Below are 17,193 nucleotides of genomic sequence, written 5' to 3'. Positions count from 1 at the left end.
TCCGTATGTTACATTAAAAAGACAGCTAAACAGATAAAATTAACATTTCCTTTCTAAAGCAGTTGCCTCAAGTTGTGCACTGGTTATTTCAACACCAAATCAGAGCCCATCTTTACTTTAAAAAGAGAGAAAGCATTGTCAAAACAATATGAAGAGAGAAAAAAAGTTCTTCTCCCTGAATTCTTTGTATGGCATTTATTATCTGTAAGACAGAAAATTCAGCCATCCCTTCACTTTGATGGAGTAAGATGTCAGAAAATTACTTGTCCGTATCAACATTTCCTTCTTATATGTTATATTTGAATGTTTCCACACCATATGCTTAGTGAGTAGGAATACAGACATATCATCTCTGACTTTTTTTCCTCAACTATCTTTCAAAGGTCCAAGAGCTTCCTTTGACAAAGCTATCTAAGATGGAAAGGGTCAGCCCAGTTTTCTCTCATACCAGTTGCACAAACTTGCCACAAACGCAACTTTGGTACATTAAATACCAATTATCTTTATCAAGACAAACCAGGATAAAGCTCATTGTGCTTTGTTTTCTTGGTGTTCAGTTCACACAAATCAAGAGCCAACATGCAGGACTTTTCAAAGTTCACACGTGTGTACAGTTGGTAGATGGTGGTGTATCTATCCGACTTTTATTCTCCTTAGCATCATTCAGAGGTGACTCATTACCTATCTGGCACTTGAAGACTTGTTTGTAGGCCTTCCTAAAATTTTCCGAGAGAAATGCGTATATAATCGGGTTCACAGAAGAATTGCTGTAAGCCAGGCAGTGTGCAGTTACTCTGAAGAGAAAGGAGGCTTGAGTCAGTGGGAAAACTCCAAATTCAGCCCAGAGATGAATCACGTGATGCGGCAGCCAGGAGATGCCAAAAACCACTACCACCACCAACACAGTCTGTGCTGTCTGAGACAGGGAAAGGAAAACACAGATGTCTGATGAGCACTTGAAGAATCAGCTTTAAACCTGCTTCAAATCCATTATTTGGGGGGATAAAAAGGTATACTGAGAGAGAACGCACTTCGGAATACTTATTACTGATTTTCCTCCATTACCTATATGGGCTTTATTTTGCATAGTGAACTACTGCAAGGAGAACCTTGAAAATGCTGCAGCAAAAGGCAAATGTATAACTTCATTCAAATGTAAAGAATGATGTTCCTGACTTCCTACACAAACATCTAGCCTTTTCTGAGGTGGACGTAAGCTTGATGAAAAATAATGATGACATGGGTCTTTGGGAAATCTCATCCAGATCTAATGATCTATATTTTAGTGTGGTACACAAGGATTTCTGACCAAAATTTCTGGAGAGATCTATTATACATGAAGGTAGCTGGTGGAAGAGATTAGAGCAGTCAGAAGAACACTTTGCTCAAGTGTCTACAAAAGGAGCAGGGGCTTTTTTTGAAAGTCTCTCCTTTAAATAAAAACTTGTTACAGGGGGAGTTATACAACAACATTCTGGGATACAAATAGGGAAAAAAAGAGAAAAGTAAGAAGCTTGAAATTTCTGGTGATTGCACATTGTCAAAACCAATCTGGAAACGAAAGCTCACCGCCAAGCACTGCATTCAGAAAAATGGAACCCAAAATATCCTCAGTGCTGCCTCCTGCCCCACTTCCATTATTTATGAGAGGAAGGGCTATCAAGTTCATTATACCCATCCAGACAGCTACAGTATCAGTCAGTACAGGCCTACCAGGTGCTGAAGGTATTCAGCCAGGGCACAGTGGAGTTTGACTGTCACTGTTTCCTTTGGCTTTCACTTCAGAAATTGCAGCTAGTGCTTTGCAGTTGCTCAACTAATTAATATCTACTCCTCTAACAAGTAGCTCTCTCAACTAAATCACTCTCTCAATAAAAGCCTGATATTAATTTCAAAGCATATTATGTTATGTTATGTTATGTTATGGACCATTATAATTACTGTACTAATACTTTACAACATAATTTTTCAGATAACTTAGGCTCTTCTTCACAGGCAAAACTATCCCAGTGGCCACAGAGTGATAAATACTGCAGCACAGAGAATACCTAGACTTTTTGCTAGTTTATTGAACTTGGCCCATTCCTCTTGAGTTGAGGAATGCTTGGTAATAATTCAGACTGACATACCCAAACACAACACGACATAACTTATAGAAACTTACAGAAAAAAAAAGCCTGATTTCTGTGGCAACAGGCCAAAATAACCAGGCCAAAAAACTTATGACAGATACTGTTGTTGGTTAGCAAAATCTCACAACAGAAGCCGAAGGACATTATATCTGTAGTAAATATAATCTGTTTAGTCTCAAGGATTCATCTATTTTCACAAGCTCTTCCTCTACTTAGCCCTATGGAGTTTAAGTCAGTTGCCGCTAACAAACAGCCACACAAATATCTGCTTTTTCAGCTCTGATCAGGAGAGTATGTGCTAACAAGGAAGTATAAATTAAGAGCACTTCGTTTTCTGATCGCTTCAATGGGTTAATATTCCAGCTGAAAATAGATTGTCTGGATAATACATGCGGTTATTTCAGAAGAGGCACATTACTTCAGTTTGTTCAAATTTAAAAAAAAAAAATACACCAGGAAAATCACTGACTTTGAATAGACTGTACAGATGCACCTGAAAGCAGAGGCTGACCATGTATCTCTTGTAACTATTATACTGAAGGTATCTCATATGTGCAGAATAAATAATTTTGCATACGGGATCCTCACAAGATCTGTGAGGATCTACCTTCAGTAGAAGGAAAAAAAGAGACAGTAACCAGAGAGAGACAGCACACTAGTGAAAACACAGTTGCTTTGTAAAACAAGAGTTAGGCCATAGGATCAGAAACTTATTTTCTAAGGCAAAAAAAGTTTCGTGATTCTTTTTTTTTTTCCCTTTGGTTGCTGAACCCTGATACATCCATGCAGTCTTGGGCATATCTGTAAAGCTTTTCCCTGAAGCTATGAAAGCCAGTTCCTAGCCAGATCTGATTTTTACTCGCAATTTTTAAGAGTTAGTGCTCAGAGGAAAAGCACAGATATTTCCAGTTTAAGAATAATTTAGATGAGAGTAGAGATGGCAATATACAGAACGCCTTTGAAAACTACACCTTTGGCCTTGACAACGTGAAGTGCAAAAGTATATGTGTGTTATGTTTTTTACAGAATCGGGGCTATAATGCTTTTAATTCTAGTGTTTAAAATCTATTGACTAGGATATTTTTCAAGAAGACAGAGAATGCATAAATAATAGATTACTTATTCCCTGTTGAGCCCATGTATATCTCATTTACATTGCAGAGAGTCTGCATGCCCATATGGTAATAGCGATCAGATCAAATGAAGAGCTATAGCCTAAGGGTTTTTTTCTGACTCCACATTCATAAACTGAGAAGTTAGTCAAATGATTACTGTGGTCAAATATGCTCAAAAATCCAAACCATATTACATTAAATGACAAATTCAATATATTAACACATCTTTCAGATATTGTTCTAAATTGCAAGGCTGATACTCTGCTTTTTCATGATTCTACTTGTAGACAGTATATAACTTAAATCCTGAACATAACAGAAAAAAAGTTTTCTGGAAAATCATAGAAGAATTGCAGAATCTTTAAAAGTCTCTTATTAGACTCCTATCAGGAAGTACAATAAACCCTATTTGGAAGTCTCACCATATAACCTCAGAATTCTTCATAAAACATTAAAAAATTGAGCTAGTTAAAAAAATTAATAATAATTAAAAAAAAAAAAAGATTTACAAGTTGGGGGAAAATGCCTGTGAGGCAAAAAAAGCATTTAATATTAGAGAGAGGTTGTTTCTCCGTGTCTAAATTTTAGGTGCTCTGAAATTCAAAATATGGGGACCTTAGGTAATGGTTTGATATATTGCAATGAAAAAGTTGGATCAGAAAATATTCCAGTCTTGCCAAGTCCAGAGAGACACTGAATATGTCAATAAATACTTAATTTCTGTTCCTTCTCTCCATCACATCTTTGGCAACAGACAATATAAAACCAAATCAGCTTAGCCATAAAACTAAAATATAAAAAAACAGATATTGGTAATGAAAGTAATCTACCTTTTTCTTGGATGCTTCTGACTTCTTTGACATGTTTCTCAACTTTTTATGCAGATGATTAAGAACCTGAAAAAATTAATTTGCATCTTGTATTTCACCATTTTCCAAAATTCAAAACCGTATATTTTAGAGTATACTCTCCAGTACCGCATGAGTCGCTTACAAACATCGCTGATCCAATTTACACATTTCAAAAGCGAACAGTATAAAATCCAAAGGAATTACATATTTGCATCTGTGTGAATCAACAAATATAATGCACACCCCAGTTGAATTCTTATATAAAAATTCAGCTGTATTACATAACAAATACAAATTACAAATTAACAAGGCAACAAATGGAAACCTACCATGCACCTAGAATTACCAATCATTCTTCTTCCATAAAAATGTCAATGCTTGTTAATTTAGAATGCCCTTTACTTCATTGACCATAAAAAGTGTACGTTTTGAGGCAGAGCTTTTCTGAGTCACCTGCATAATTTGCTTTCTTCAGATGGATGTTTGGTTAATATAATCAGGATGTTGGTGCTATTTGATCTTCGAAAGAAGCCTAGGTTTTCAAAAATTATTTATACTAAAATGTAACTCACATGAGACATGATTTTTATCAACAGTTTAATGATACTTGTCATGTACCTTTCCCAAGTAATTTTTGAAAAATTGTCTCAAAAAGACTCATCATCCAAGAGCAGGGTCCAAATTTTAGCATAGTGATTTAGACATAAGGTTTTGGATAGCGGATGCATGGAGGTGAATGCCCTATTTTATCTGCAGTTATTATTAACTGAATCTAATATATTCACAAGGCATTATTTGTAGGCATGGGGAGCAGGGAATATGCTCTTCAGCTGAATGTGTTTAACAAGTTGTAACCACACAGAATTAAAAAAAAAAAGAGATGCTTAATTAAAATCAAGGGTTTAATTAAAATATAATAATAGGAATTTTTTAGAGAGTGTTGGAGTGTAGAGCTCAGCTAGATGATGATGTTAGGTTGGACTTTACATAGCTCTAAGATGAACCGAGAACAAATTGATAGGTAAGATCATCCATCATTAAAAGGATTTTTTTAAAGGAATATAACATGAAATTTTAGGGCTTATAAGAAGACTTCTTGAGAGGGGGAAAAGGGTATAAATTCAAATTCTCTGGTTTCATCTGCAAGCATTTTCTCTATTTTCCTTGGGATGCACAGCTAACCACTACCAGGACAGACATCAGACAAGATGACCTACAGACTTAATCCCAATTTGGCATCTGAGTTATAGAAACATACATAATGAAATAAAAGAAATTAGATGGTATGTGTGAATAACCGTAGTTCATCAGTGGATTCCACTTTTTAAGTATCTACACTTAGCTAACAGTGAACCACAAATAACAAAAATAAAAATTGCTTGCAACCATTTAACATTGGAAGTGTAGTTCATTTGTCCTTACCTGTGCACTAACATGTATGATGTATGTGTTCTCTCTATTCTGAATCACTACCCAGGCTGTTACCAAGGCTAACCTGAGCTCAGGAAAGGCAGGAGAAAAAGGTTTTCTCTGAGAATGTCCCGTTTTGGCTTCAGCCCTTCTTCTTCTTCTTCCTTCCAGGAAGGACATGGACCTGTTGGAACAGGTCCAGCGGAGGGCCACGAAAATGATCAGAGGGCTGGAGCACTTCTCCTACGAAGACAAGCTGAGAGAGTTGGGGTTGTTCAGCCCGGAGAAGAGAAGGCTCCGGGGAGACCTTATAACAACCTTCCAGTATCTAAAGGGGACCTACAGAAGAGATGGGGAGGGACTCTTTGTCAGGGAGTGTAGTGATAGGACGAGGGGTAATGGTCTTAAATTGAAAGAGGGGAGATTTAGATTAGATACTAGGAAGAAATTCTGTACTTTGAGGAGGGTGAAACACTGGAACAGGTTGCCCACAGAAGTTGTGGTTATCCCATCCCCGGAAGTGTTCAAGACCAGGTTGGATGGGGCTTTGAGCAACCTGCTCTAGTGGGAGGTGCCCCTGCCCAAGGCATGGGGGTTGGAACTTGATCATCTTTTAAGATCTCTTCCAACCCGAACTTTCTATGATTCTATGAAACTTTAAGCACAAATTTTTGCATTACATCTCTCTCCAGTCCAAAGAAAGGTGCAGTAGACAAAATTGTTAAATTGTATATTTGGGGTGGAAGGGCTGGAGGGGAGGGGTCTGTTGAAGATTTAGACAATAACCTTCCCATGAATCCTTCTCAGCTTCCTCTCTGTTCTGGTTTGAGGTAAAACAGAACCAATTTTCTGTTCATTAATTTCACTTTGTAGCTAAGCCTCTCCTAGCTCTCTGAAACTCTCAAAATTAACAGCATATTGTGCAGAAACTTTTCACACTCAGAGAGATAAGACCTACGTTTATAGTTAATGCCAAGGAATGGTATGCAGAGAGGCCCTTGCTTATACTTATTGCTGTAACAACCAAGGTCACTTTGTTGTGTGCCCCATTGGAGGGTGGCAAGCGGAAGAACATAGAGGGGTCGGACCTGCGAGGAGGAGCAGACAGGACAGGTGACCCAAAACTGACCAACAGGGTATTCCATCCCATCTGCCCCATGCTCAGTATAAAAGCTGACGGATCAAAGAGTCAGCCCTCTTTCTTCAATGGCTGGTGTTTGAGGAGGACTCTGTTCATCTGCCTTTGGTCCCAATCCATGCACTCCTGAATCCAGATCCAGAATCCAGTCCCTGTCCGTTGCTGAGTCCAGTCTGGGACTTCCTCAGTGCCTGCTGGTGATGTGATCATTACCCTGGGAGCGTGATACAGTTTTGTATACATTGTATCTTTTTCATTATTTTCTTTTATTTTATTATTGATATTTCATTATAGTACTTTAGATCCTTGTAAACTCATAAATCTCTTTCTCTCTCTTCCCCCTCTCCTTGGAGAAGGAGGTGAGGAAGAGCATCTGTCACTCTTCAGTGGCCAGTCCAGCTCAAACCACAACACCCTCTTTCAGACTATATACATATTTCATAAAATAAGTCTCTGCAGTGAAAACATGCTGGCTCTATGTGGTATTGTACCAGATGGTATGCAAACCAGCAGCAAGAGAAAGAGGCAGAATTTAATTACCTACCAACAGCAGTGGAACAGCACCCAGAGACCTATACAGAATGCTGTGGAAGGATATTAAGAGCCATGTTTATGCACAAACACTGCAAGGCAAATCAAAGACTCCTCTCCTCACTGGCCTGTTCAAATTATCTGTTCTCTGGGCCAATGAATAATCAATCATTCCTCTAACAACCCTTGTCACTTCACCTGAATTAATAATAATTCTACACGTGCCTCTTAATTTGTCTCAGGCTACTTCTCTAACGAAAGCCTTTCAAAATATCCACTAAAAATTTTTACATGCATTTTTAACTCATGGAATGAAATACCCACCTTGCTAAAAAAATAGGTCAGAACCCCTTCTCATAAGGTGTTACATTTTTTAAAAATTCGGCTCTGTGGAAAAATTAACTCTTTACATGAAACTGTATCAGTTTCAAGATCAGAGATCTTACTTGGCTCTCGGGGACGGAATAGCTTTCCTGTTTTCTGATGAGGGTGGGGTGCTGTGGGAAGAAAGTTATGCTGTTGTGAAAGAAGGTGTAAGGAGACTTGTAGGATCATAGAAGTATAAGAAGTTCCAGTCTGGTCCAGACTGCTATACCACAACTACCAGTAATGGCATTTGGGAGGCCATGGATTTTGCCTACAGACTACTTTTTTTTCTTTTTCTTTTTTTTCCCCCCAGTTGTTTCAGGGAACTACATTCAAGATGGTTTGAGAGCCCAGGCTGAGAGACTATGACCAAATCAAGTTGAGAAGGGGATTTTCCAGAAAGGGAAAGTGGACAAATAGCTTAAACTATCTGTGCCTATTTACAGTCTACCAAACATTGTAAAAGTTTGAAGTCTACGCTGTTGCAAAGCATATTTCCTGCCTCGGTGTGTATAAACATTTCACTGACTACAGCTTCATTACCAGCCACTGAAAATCATGCAGCAAGAAAGCCTGCCCAAGGTCATTACCTAAGAATGAATGGCTTGTTTAACAGAGCCATAATGCGAGCATTACATTCTGAACCATATTTTATAGTATGAACCTGATTTAAATTCAAGTACCATTGCCTGCCATAGATTTTTTAAAGCAATGCAGCTATTTCTATTGTCACAACAGACCCTTCAACCTCTTTTGTTTAACAGTGTGTTGCTAATGTGTCATACCCTTTATTTTTTCTTTTCAGTGTAGCTTAATAAAGTTTTCCCTCACTGCTCAGCAAAATTTAAGATATAATATCTTAAGCCAAGAATCCTATAAGCTTGTATTTTATGTTGAGGCACCTACTTTTTATGGCTTACTTTTAACCAAGTCTATAAATCAAAATATGACTTCCATGAATTTAGAATGTTCAGAATGATAGATAATAATGGAAACATTCTTAAGGCAAGAAATGATTTTTTTTAATATATATATATATAAATTCTTTTAAAATTATACATCTATAAAAGGAGAAGTTTGCTAATGATTTTTGGTGCCCAACCTAAAGGTTTGACTGAAGGAGGCCTGATTGTCAAGGACTGAAGTGTCATAATTGGGTACTCAAAAGCAGAAGCACCCAAAATCAGTTGTCACATTGCGCTACCCTGGCAGATGTCAATTGTTAGAAGCTCGCTGGGAATCGTCTATCACTTCGCCCTTTAAGGACAAATTAGTGAAGCAAACATAGCAGTGTTATAAAACACATACAAAAAGTCAGTATTAAAAAAGATACAGGAAGTAATATGATATTAGCAATTAAAAAAAAAGAATATAGGCTGTCTACAAGTATGCAGCACTGTAACTCAACTAATAACTATATAATCACTGCTTCTCTGGCTGGAGTAGTAAGTTCCTTTCAAGAGCAGTTCTGTGAGTCAACAAAAGTTGGTTTCCTATGGATTTGTGATTTCTTGACTGCGTGTTCCCAAAAAGATATGTTTCCTCCATGAGTAAATGCTATATAAGACCTCTTCCCCCTATGGCTTCTCTGATGTTTAACAGTTGAGTGCAGACTGACTCTCTCTAAAGGAGACAGGATCTACTTCACTGACTCCTGTTTTCACAAAACTAGGGAAATATCATTCCAATATTTTCACTCCTCTGTCAAATTTGGTTGAAACTGAACGAAAGTTACTTGTGGGACAGAGGAAATGGGTAGCTGTACAAACAGGACACAGCATGATCTCATAAATCTCTGCCTCAAGAGCACATCACGTGAGATTTCCAGTTCTGATTTTGTGGGAGGACACTGTTTCTAAATACCTAGCACTATTTCAGCACTTCCATAGTTGGTAGCCGTATTGCTATCTACTGGGGAAAATACAAACGTCTCCTAACATAATTTAAGAGAGAGTGAGAGAGAGAAAGAACTTGACTCCCTATTAGAGTGCCTAAAAAATGAGACTTTCAAAACTGAAAGTTCAATTGCAAATTGCTTATAAAAGAAACAAAACTGCCTTAAAGGAGTCTGGAAAAGGCAATATATTCAAATAGAGAAATGAGTCTCCTTTGTCTTAATCTACTGTATCAGAAGATTGCATTATTTAGCTAATCCACAGTTCATGAAAACCAGTGAAGTCCATAAGAAACTAATGCATTTATTTTTATATTACTTCTGAGGCTATCACACAGCAGCAATCCTCTAAGCCTGCATGCATTCAGAAGCCAAAATACTTGTTGTACTCCGTAGTACTTCAGTAACATCAATAAAAGCTCGCAGTGACTACTTTGCTTCAGACCTGTGAGAGAAGCAATGGCTTTGATGAATTTAAAACTTCAGCTCTGATTTTTGACTACTGTCATCCTTAATTTCTCCCTCACCCTGTCCCATGTGCCAAAATATTGTAGTTGGAGATTTGCCAGTGGCTCCTAATGAAGGTAGGAATGAGCCTTTATTCTGCAGGATACAAATACCTCCAATAGCCTTTTTCAGCTTCATTGACACTGATGGGAATACCACGTATCTCCTAGATATCTCCTAAAACTCACCCCTTCAGGTTGCACCTTCCAGCCTGACACCATGGCAAGCAGGATCACACATACAGGCTGAAAACATATCACCAAGCAAGGGTGAGATCCTAGCCTGGCAATAATTCAAGCACAAGACTTTAGCTGTGAATTCAAGTGGCTTTGATTTTATGAACTTGTTCTGGGCATGTATTTCACACAGGGGTGCTTTGTGGTTTGCTTTTTTGGTTTTGTTTGTTTGGTTTTTTTAAACTACGTATTCATGCTAATAGTGAGAGATCTACTTCTGTAGTGGTGCTTTGTAACAACATGGTGTGTTATATTTATAATGATTCTATTTTGTTTAAGCATGTTTCCTTCCCCCTCCCCCCCCCCCCTACTATGCAGGACTGTTGTAATTTTGCAAGACTTGTTTTCAATCTTTTGTCATATAATTAGACTTTGAAGGCTGGTACTTTATGCTGAAACTGAAGATGCTTTGGCTTTGAAAAATATAAGAATTCTTAGTAGCTGAAAAGCTCCCTCTGCACGCATTCCGTAACATTCTCCTTGAAATATTACTATTTTCTTAAAGCTCTGGTGGTCTGGTATGGCTACAAGTTTCATCCCTCTCACAGCTCAGTCATATTCACCACTGTAGATGAAATACCAGTGTATTCACCCTGGGAAAACATAATTCAGTTTGTATATTAAAACATGTGTTTCTTCTCCATTTGCCCGGTCAGACTTTTTTTATTACAAACAGTAATTTAGAAATGTTGTCCTTTGAGTTCTGCACAGCCTGGTTTTAGCAGAGTTGGATGCCACTCTAGCCTTAATTTGCACATAATAATTAAGCTGATGTAGTACGTATAAAACTGAAGAGAACATAAAATTATTTGGTCAAGTTGAATACATTAATTACATCTGTTTAACTTGCCAATTAAAGAACTGACTTCTCGACATTTAAGCAATCTTTATTTGCAAGAGCAGACCTATTGTCTCAAATGAAAATTATTGCCTAAGGAGAAATCCTGCTACTGACAGTGCTCCAGATCCTGCCCAGCAGCAAGCAGCGGACCCTACACTGAAAGCTGCAATTCATATTCACAGAAAATTGTGACAGTTTGCCTGAGCAGAAAAGCCCTTAAGTACCCTTATTCAGGCACCCTTACTTATTGCTTTTTCCTAGCCAGGTCCTCATGCACTGTTCCCTACCACCACCTGCCCTTGCTGAAGTCAGAGGTAAATCTCCCATTCACACCAAATGGGGCAAGACAGAGCTCACAGGGACCAGGCGGCATGTTGCATCTTTTGTTCTTAACATGTTAACTGGATCGGACCAAACCAGTGGGTTTGTGTCATGTTTTTTAAGTGCACAGCATTAAGAACTGCAATGCTTCGTTTGAAGCCTGAACAACTTGTTGCTTTGTGGTGTTTCATTTGAGTTAAACTTCTCATACAGCACTGCAAGAAAATAGGAGAGTTGTGTTGACAAAGAAAGCAGCAGAGCACTGCGGCTTCTTAGCACTTTGCGACAAGGAAATCTGGCAGAGGAGACCTCAGTAACTGCCTCAACAACCCCCATTTCCACCCCATGCAATCTCTGTCCTGACCTTTCCGTGCCACACTCACATGTGTCCCCCCCAGTCATCCCTCAGCTACGAAACCTGCCCTCTCCCTTTATGCCACAAACTTGCCCCTGCCCCATTGCCTCCCAACAGTGCCACGTCCCTCCACATGCCCAGCGATGTCCCCACTGCTCAAGGACACCTGCCACCATTCCACCCCCCACCATTCCATTAACATACCCTTCACCACTACCCGCTTTGCCCCCACCTTGGCATAGCAGAAGGAAATGAGCAGCAGCGGGAGCAGATAGCCGAAGACGAATGTGCAAACCACGTAGACCTTCTTGTGGCGTGGGTTGGGCCAGTGCTCCCAGCAAAAGGTCTGGTTGCTGGCGTCACGGTGGAAGAGGCTCTGGTGGTGAGCCACAGGTGAGGCCATAGCGAAGGAGAGTGCCCAGATGAGCCCCACACCCAGCAGCGCGTTGCGGGAAACACGCAAGGCCGAGGAGCGTCGGGAGTGTACAATGGCCACGTAGCGGTCCACTGACATAGCTGAGAGCGTGAAAATGCTCACCAGCATGGAGACGGTGAAGAAATAGTGGATGAACTTGCAAATGAAGGCACCCAGCACCCAGGTGGGGAGCACATAGACTGTGGACTGGAAGGGGATGCAGAAGAGCAGGTAGGCCAGGTCGGCAATGCTCAGGTTGAGGATGAAGATGTTGGTGGTGCTGCGGCGCTTGCCTGGCTTGCTCCGCGCCAGCACCGTGATCACCAGCGAGTTGCCCAGCACCCCCAGGGTGAAGATCAAGCCGAAGACGATCAAGGTTATGAAGTTCTCGATGCCGATGCCGAAGAGGGGCTTCCCCTCCGCCTCCGGCAGCCCGGAGAGGTTGAACTCCCCGCGGGGCGGCTCTGCCCCAGCTCGGGACCGGTTGAGGGGCGCCGCCGCGGGCTCCCCCGGCTCCATCCTCCCCCTTGCGCGCCGGCCAAAGTTTCCGCAGGCGGAAAGCGGAGCCGCCGCGCCACGACACCGCGGACCGCGGCCAGCCAGGGGCGGCCGCCTCCCGCCAGCGCCGGGCGGCGGCGGGGAGGGATGGAGGGATGGAGGGTGGGGAGGGATGGAGGGTGCCGGCGCGCAGGGTGCGCCGCCGCTCGCAGGGGCGCAGACTGCGCCGCTGGACGCGGACGCGGCGCGGCAGCCCCGGCCGCCCCTGGGCAGGCAACGCGCTCCGCCCGGCGGGTCGCGGGTCCCGGCGACCCCGCTGTCGCCGCCGGGGGAGGCGCCCCGGCCGCCTCCGCTGCGCCCGGACCCGCCCCGCGGAGCAGCGGAGCCTCCGCGCTTCTCCGCGCTGTCGGCCGCCCGCCCGCTGCTCTGGGAGACTGAGCTCCCCGGGGATGTTTCTTTGGGGAAAGGAGGGGTGGAGGATTTTTTTTTTTCCCACCCCCCGGTTTAGCTTGTAATTGCCTCCGCAGGGCTGCCCGGAGGGGGCGGCAGCCGGGGCGCGGGGCGGGGCAGCCGCGGGCAGGGAGCGGAGCGGAGCGGAGCGCAGCCCACCGACCCCGGTCCCCACCTCGGAAAAGTTCTTTCTGCTTTTCGCCTTCGCTCCTAGGGAGGCTCAGAAGCGGCGTCCTGCGGCAGGGCTGGAGCGGCGCCAGGCAGGTCCAGCTTGGCTTAAATGAACTCTTTCGGAAAGACAGAAATAATTAAGCGCCTGCATAAACCCACCTCAACAGGTAGCCGGCAGCAAGAGTTTGTCCGGACTAAACGTCGCCTGCGCTCACTGTTTTCACCTCATTCACAGGTTTTCATTAATCATTCCGTAATATGCAGTAACTCACAGGACAAAGGGTGGTAGACGTCGTTCCTCCTTCCGAAAAAAAAAATAAAATAAAATAAAAAAAAAAAGGAAAAGCAAGTCTGGCCGCTTTTCAGCCTCAAATCACGAAGCCCGTGTTTCAAAACGCCGCCGCTGCACGACGACATCCCCGCCGAGGGCTGGCGGGCTCGGAGCCGGGCAGCCCCCAGGCAGCTCTTAAAGGTGCCGAAATGAGAGCTGCTGAAAAATCAGTCTTGTCAGAACCGGCCGAAATATAAAACTTCCTCCCGAACAGGGATGCGAGTTCATGTAAATAATCACACAGGCACATACACCTTGTGAAGGGAACAGATTTGCCTGCGGGGTCCTAAACATTGGTTTTTCAAATTGCCGGTCGGCCGGCTACGGCAGGTGATGTTGTATTTTCTCTCTCTTCCCTAGCGACCTTGACTGCTAATTGCTAAAAGCGGCTCTGTGACCCGGAGCGCAGGCTGGGCACAGGGTGGAGGTGCAGGCTGGGGGAGAGACAGCTTCATCAAACAGCGCCCTATTTACTCAAGAGCTCACTGCTACTTTTTCCTGCGGGAGCAGCAGGGACAAACAGAACCGCTCAGATGTGCTCTTGAACGCAATGAGCTTTTGTTTGTTTATTTTGCAGTCCACAACTTGATCTTTTTTTCCCTACCTTTCCTTTTGCTACTTATATTGAGGCATCTTTTCAGCAGCTGTGCATCAGCTGACCGCAGAGCTATTGACTTCTGCAGACCTAGATTTTAATTAAACCAATGTATGATCTGGTCCATTATGTCCAAAGGAACACATTAATGCGAGAGTACAATTCAATTTCTATAGATCTGAGAAACTTTTATTTGGATTGCACTGTTTTCTGTGTCCATTGTAACTGAGGTTAGAAGCTACAAACATAGCAAGCAAAAATAAACTAGTAAAGGTTCCTAAAAGACTCAGGTTGCTTTTTTTTTTATTCTGTGTGCATACCTTATCATTATATTGATGTGTTCAATTACCATGCAAACCTACCAGTCTGTACTTCTGTAAGGGATTTGAGAACGAACATTATTAAATGTTTCTAGAATACATCAGATAATGTGGACTTTTTGGAAGTGCTCTGAGTAGGTTGTGAAAATGAATAGAAGATTCTACAGATTTCCTCAGTGCTGCTGAGGCCTGTGTTTACCACTATGAATTCCTTCATATGATGAGATACAAGAAATATTTTTGAATACCACTGATGTTTTGCTTTTGAATCATATCTGACATCACTCTTTTCCAGGATGTCAGGAGGGCAACCCTAGCCTTGCTGAAGTCAATGCTGGCACTGCATTGACCGCAAAGTCTCCATCTGAAATGCTGCATTAGTCCTCATCACTCACACTTCTGTTTTCTTAAGAAATATTGTCTTTTGAACAGTATAGCCTGAAAGGTGACCAAAGAAAATTAGATTGTTTTACAGACGAGTAAGCAGGAAAAGTGGGGACAAAACCAAAATGAGTTTTAAGGGAAAGCAATATGAAAATGACATGAGTGATCTGGTGCATTGGTTCTATTCATTTCCTTAGTTGTTGAACGGACAGTTTTGCAGTTCAAGTTTTGCTTTTCTGTTATGTATGTATTGTAACATATATAGTACTTAAAAGACTGCCCTGAGCATTGGGGAGAAAAGAGAGAACACAACCATAGTGTAGCTTTTCTGGTGTAGGAAAAGAAGCTGACAGCCCTACCTTTTACATCAGTAAAGCAAAGTTCCCCTGTTGACAGCACTCATGATTCCTGTTAAGATTGTCACAAACAAGCAAGTGTTGACATTTTCACCCACTATTCTTGTTATCTAGACTGAGTAAACTGCTAAAATTTTCATGTAATAGAAAGTTCCAAAAGTAAAGTTCTTACGAATTCAGTATGAATAATTGTATCATTTAATACACAAAGTGCACTTACAAAAGCAGGACAAAAAAAGCCAGCATAAAATTTACATCACAGTTCAGGAAAATGAATTCCATCTTTTTACAAAAGAGTTCTCTTAAGCATGTGCCTCACGCATTTCTTTGAATCTAGTTTTATTGAGTCTAGTCCTGAACACCTTCTGACACGGAAAGATCTACTTTTGTCAAAACTAGAACAACCTATGAACTTCAGAAAGAGCAATGTAATTTTCTTCTGTCTGTGGCCAGGATCCACAGTCATCTTTATGAGATGTTATTACTCACTTCCAATAAAGTATTTTGACTCTGTAATTTTCCATAGCAATCAATGGGAAGTATCTTGGAAGAAGTCTATAAAGGAGCTGGGAACCTAAGTAAGTTTAGTTAGGAGCTGGGAACCTAGTTAAGTCCAGACCTACGTGCTTACTCCCCAGTGGCTTCATCAGGAAGATACTACTGAGAAAAAACATCACAAGGATGTCCTCCTACCTTTGGTCACTCTAATGGTTTGGTACTTTATTTTTTATATGGTTCCAATAATAAAAATACTTGACTTACATTGGTAATTTTTTGTTTCTGGAAAGAGAACTCACTGTTAAACAATCCAGCAAATTGATTTAAAATATTTCTTACTACTAAAGTCTTTGTTACTACATAATGTATATATAATAAAGCATATAATTAAAATAATGTTGGTAAAATGCACTTATATTTAAAAATTAACATTTACTTAGCATCTCAGAAACAATAAACAGTTCATGTGCTCATGCACATTTCCTACCTTTTTTTGCTACAGTCCCACTTTTCATTTTTAGGATGCATTGAATAAGTGAAGCACAAAAATCAGAGGCTGAGTATAGGTATATATACATACAATTTCTCTTCAGAAAAGTATTTCGGTAAAATCTGTCTGCTCCTGTATAAATTCTTTTGTGTGTTTTTTTCCCCTGTAGTGAAGATGAAGCTGGAATTGAGGTTTAAGCCTCTAAACTGAAGCCTGGTGATGGTACAGTGAAATAATTTAAAGTGTATCCATATTTAAGCATACGAATAGTCCAGAAAATTCCAGAAATCTTTTGACAACTCAACCCTTAGCTGACCGACCCATTCTATTTGCTGCAAAAATATTGTCTAGATTTGGTTATGTTTTGTTTATAAACACAAGGCTGAAAATAGGCTTATTTTCAAGACTGACTTTTTTTATTTATTTGTGAAATAAGGTCATGCATAGTAGTCACATCAATCTTACTCCATTGTTTTTCTTTACGGCAGTTCCTGGAGTAGAAATTTACATTTTAAAGGCAGATGTGAACTTTAAAAGCCATTCAAAAGCTAAACCAAAAGCTTATGATTCATAACCCACCTTTCATTCACCTTCTATAAAGTTATTAGTATGGAAAAAGTCAAGTATCTATAAGCATTAAGCCAACTTCTATCTATATTCTTGGGAATAATGTAACCCTGAGGTCATAGTTGTTGCTACATTCAGATTTCTGTAGCGGAGAGGTGTCACTAATAAACTGAAGTTTATTGCTCCTTGCTGACATTTAGAAAGAAGTAAACATCTGTCCCTACTCACTTGAGAGCCATTGCCATTCCATCACAGAGTTTGTGCTGATTTTTTTTCTCCTAGCTCTCCATTCCAGTTCTTAAATATGAGCTCTAAAATAGCCTTTGAAATGCAGGCAATCAAAAGTGGAGAATGAAATATGAAGCTATAGTTTCCAAAATCCCATCGGTATTTCGCATTACAATTTAGTGTTTTAAATTAG

At 40.9% G+C, this 17,193-nt stretch overlaps 1 protein-coding gene across 1 annotated transcript; it reads right to left on the bottom strand.

Moving 5' to 3' along the window:
- Positions 1-598: 598 nt before the first annotated feature.
- On the bottom strand, positions 599-12,631 carry GALR1 (galanin receptor 1). The gene is made up of 3 exons (XM_074146846.1): positions 11,930-12,631; positions 4,078-4,143; positions 599-916 (listed from the first exon to the last, which is right to left on the bottom strand). The coding sequence occupies exons 1-3, from the start codon at positions 12,629-12,631 to the stop codon at positions 599-601; spliced, it is 1,086 nt and encodes a 361-aa protein (XP_074002947.1).
- Between the last annotated feature and the right edge of the window lie 4,562 nt (positions 12,632-17,193).

Source organism: Numenius arquata, chromosome 4 (assembly GCF_964106895.1).
Source record: "Numenius arquata chromosome 4, bNumArq3.hap1.1, whole genome shotgun sequence".
Classification (NCBI taxonomy): domain Eukaryota; kingdom Metazoa; phylum Chordata; class Aves; order Charadriiformes; family Scolopacidae; genus Numenius; species Numenius arquata.
The sequence above is the reverse complement of the archived record's forward strand: the minus strand, read 5'-3'. Positions and strand labels throughout refer to the sequence as shown.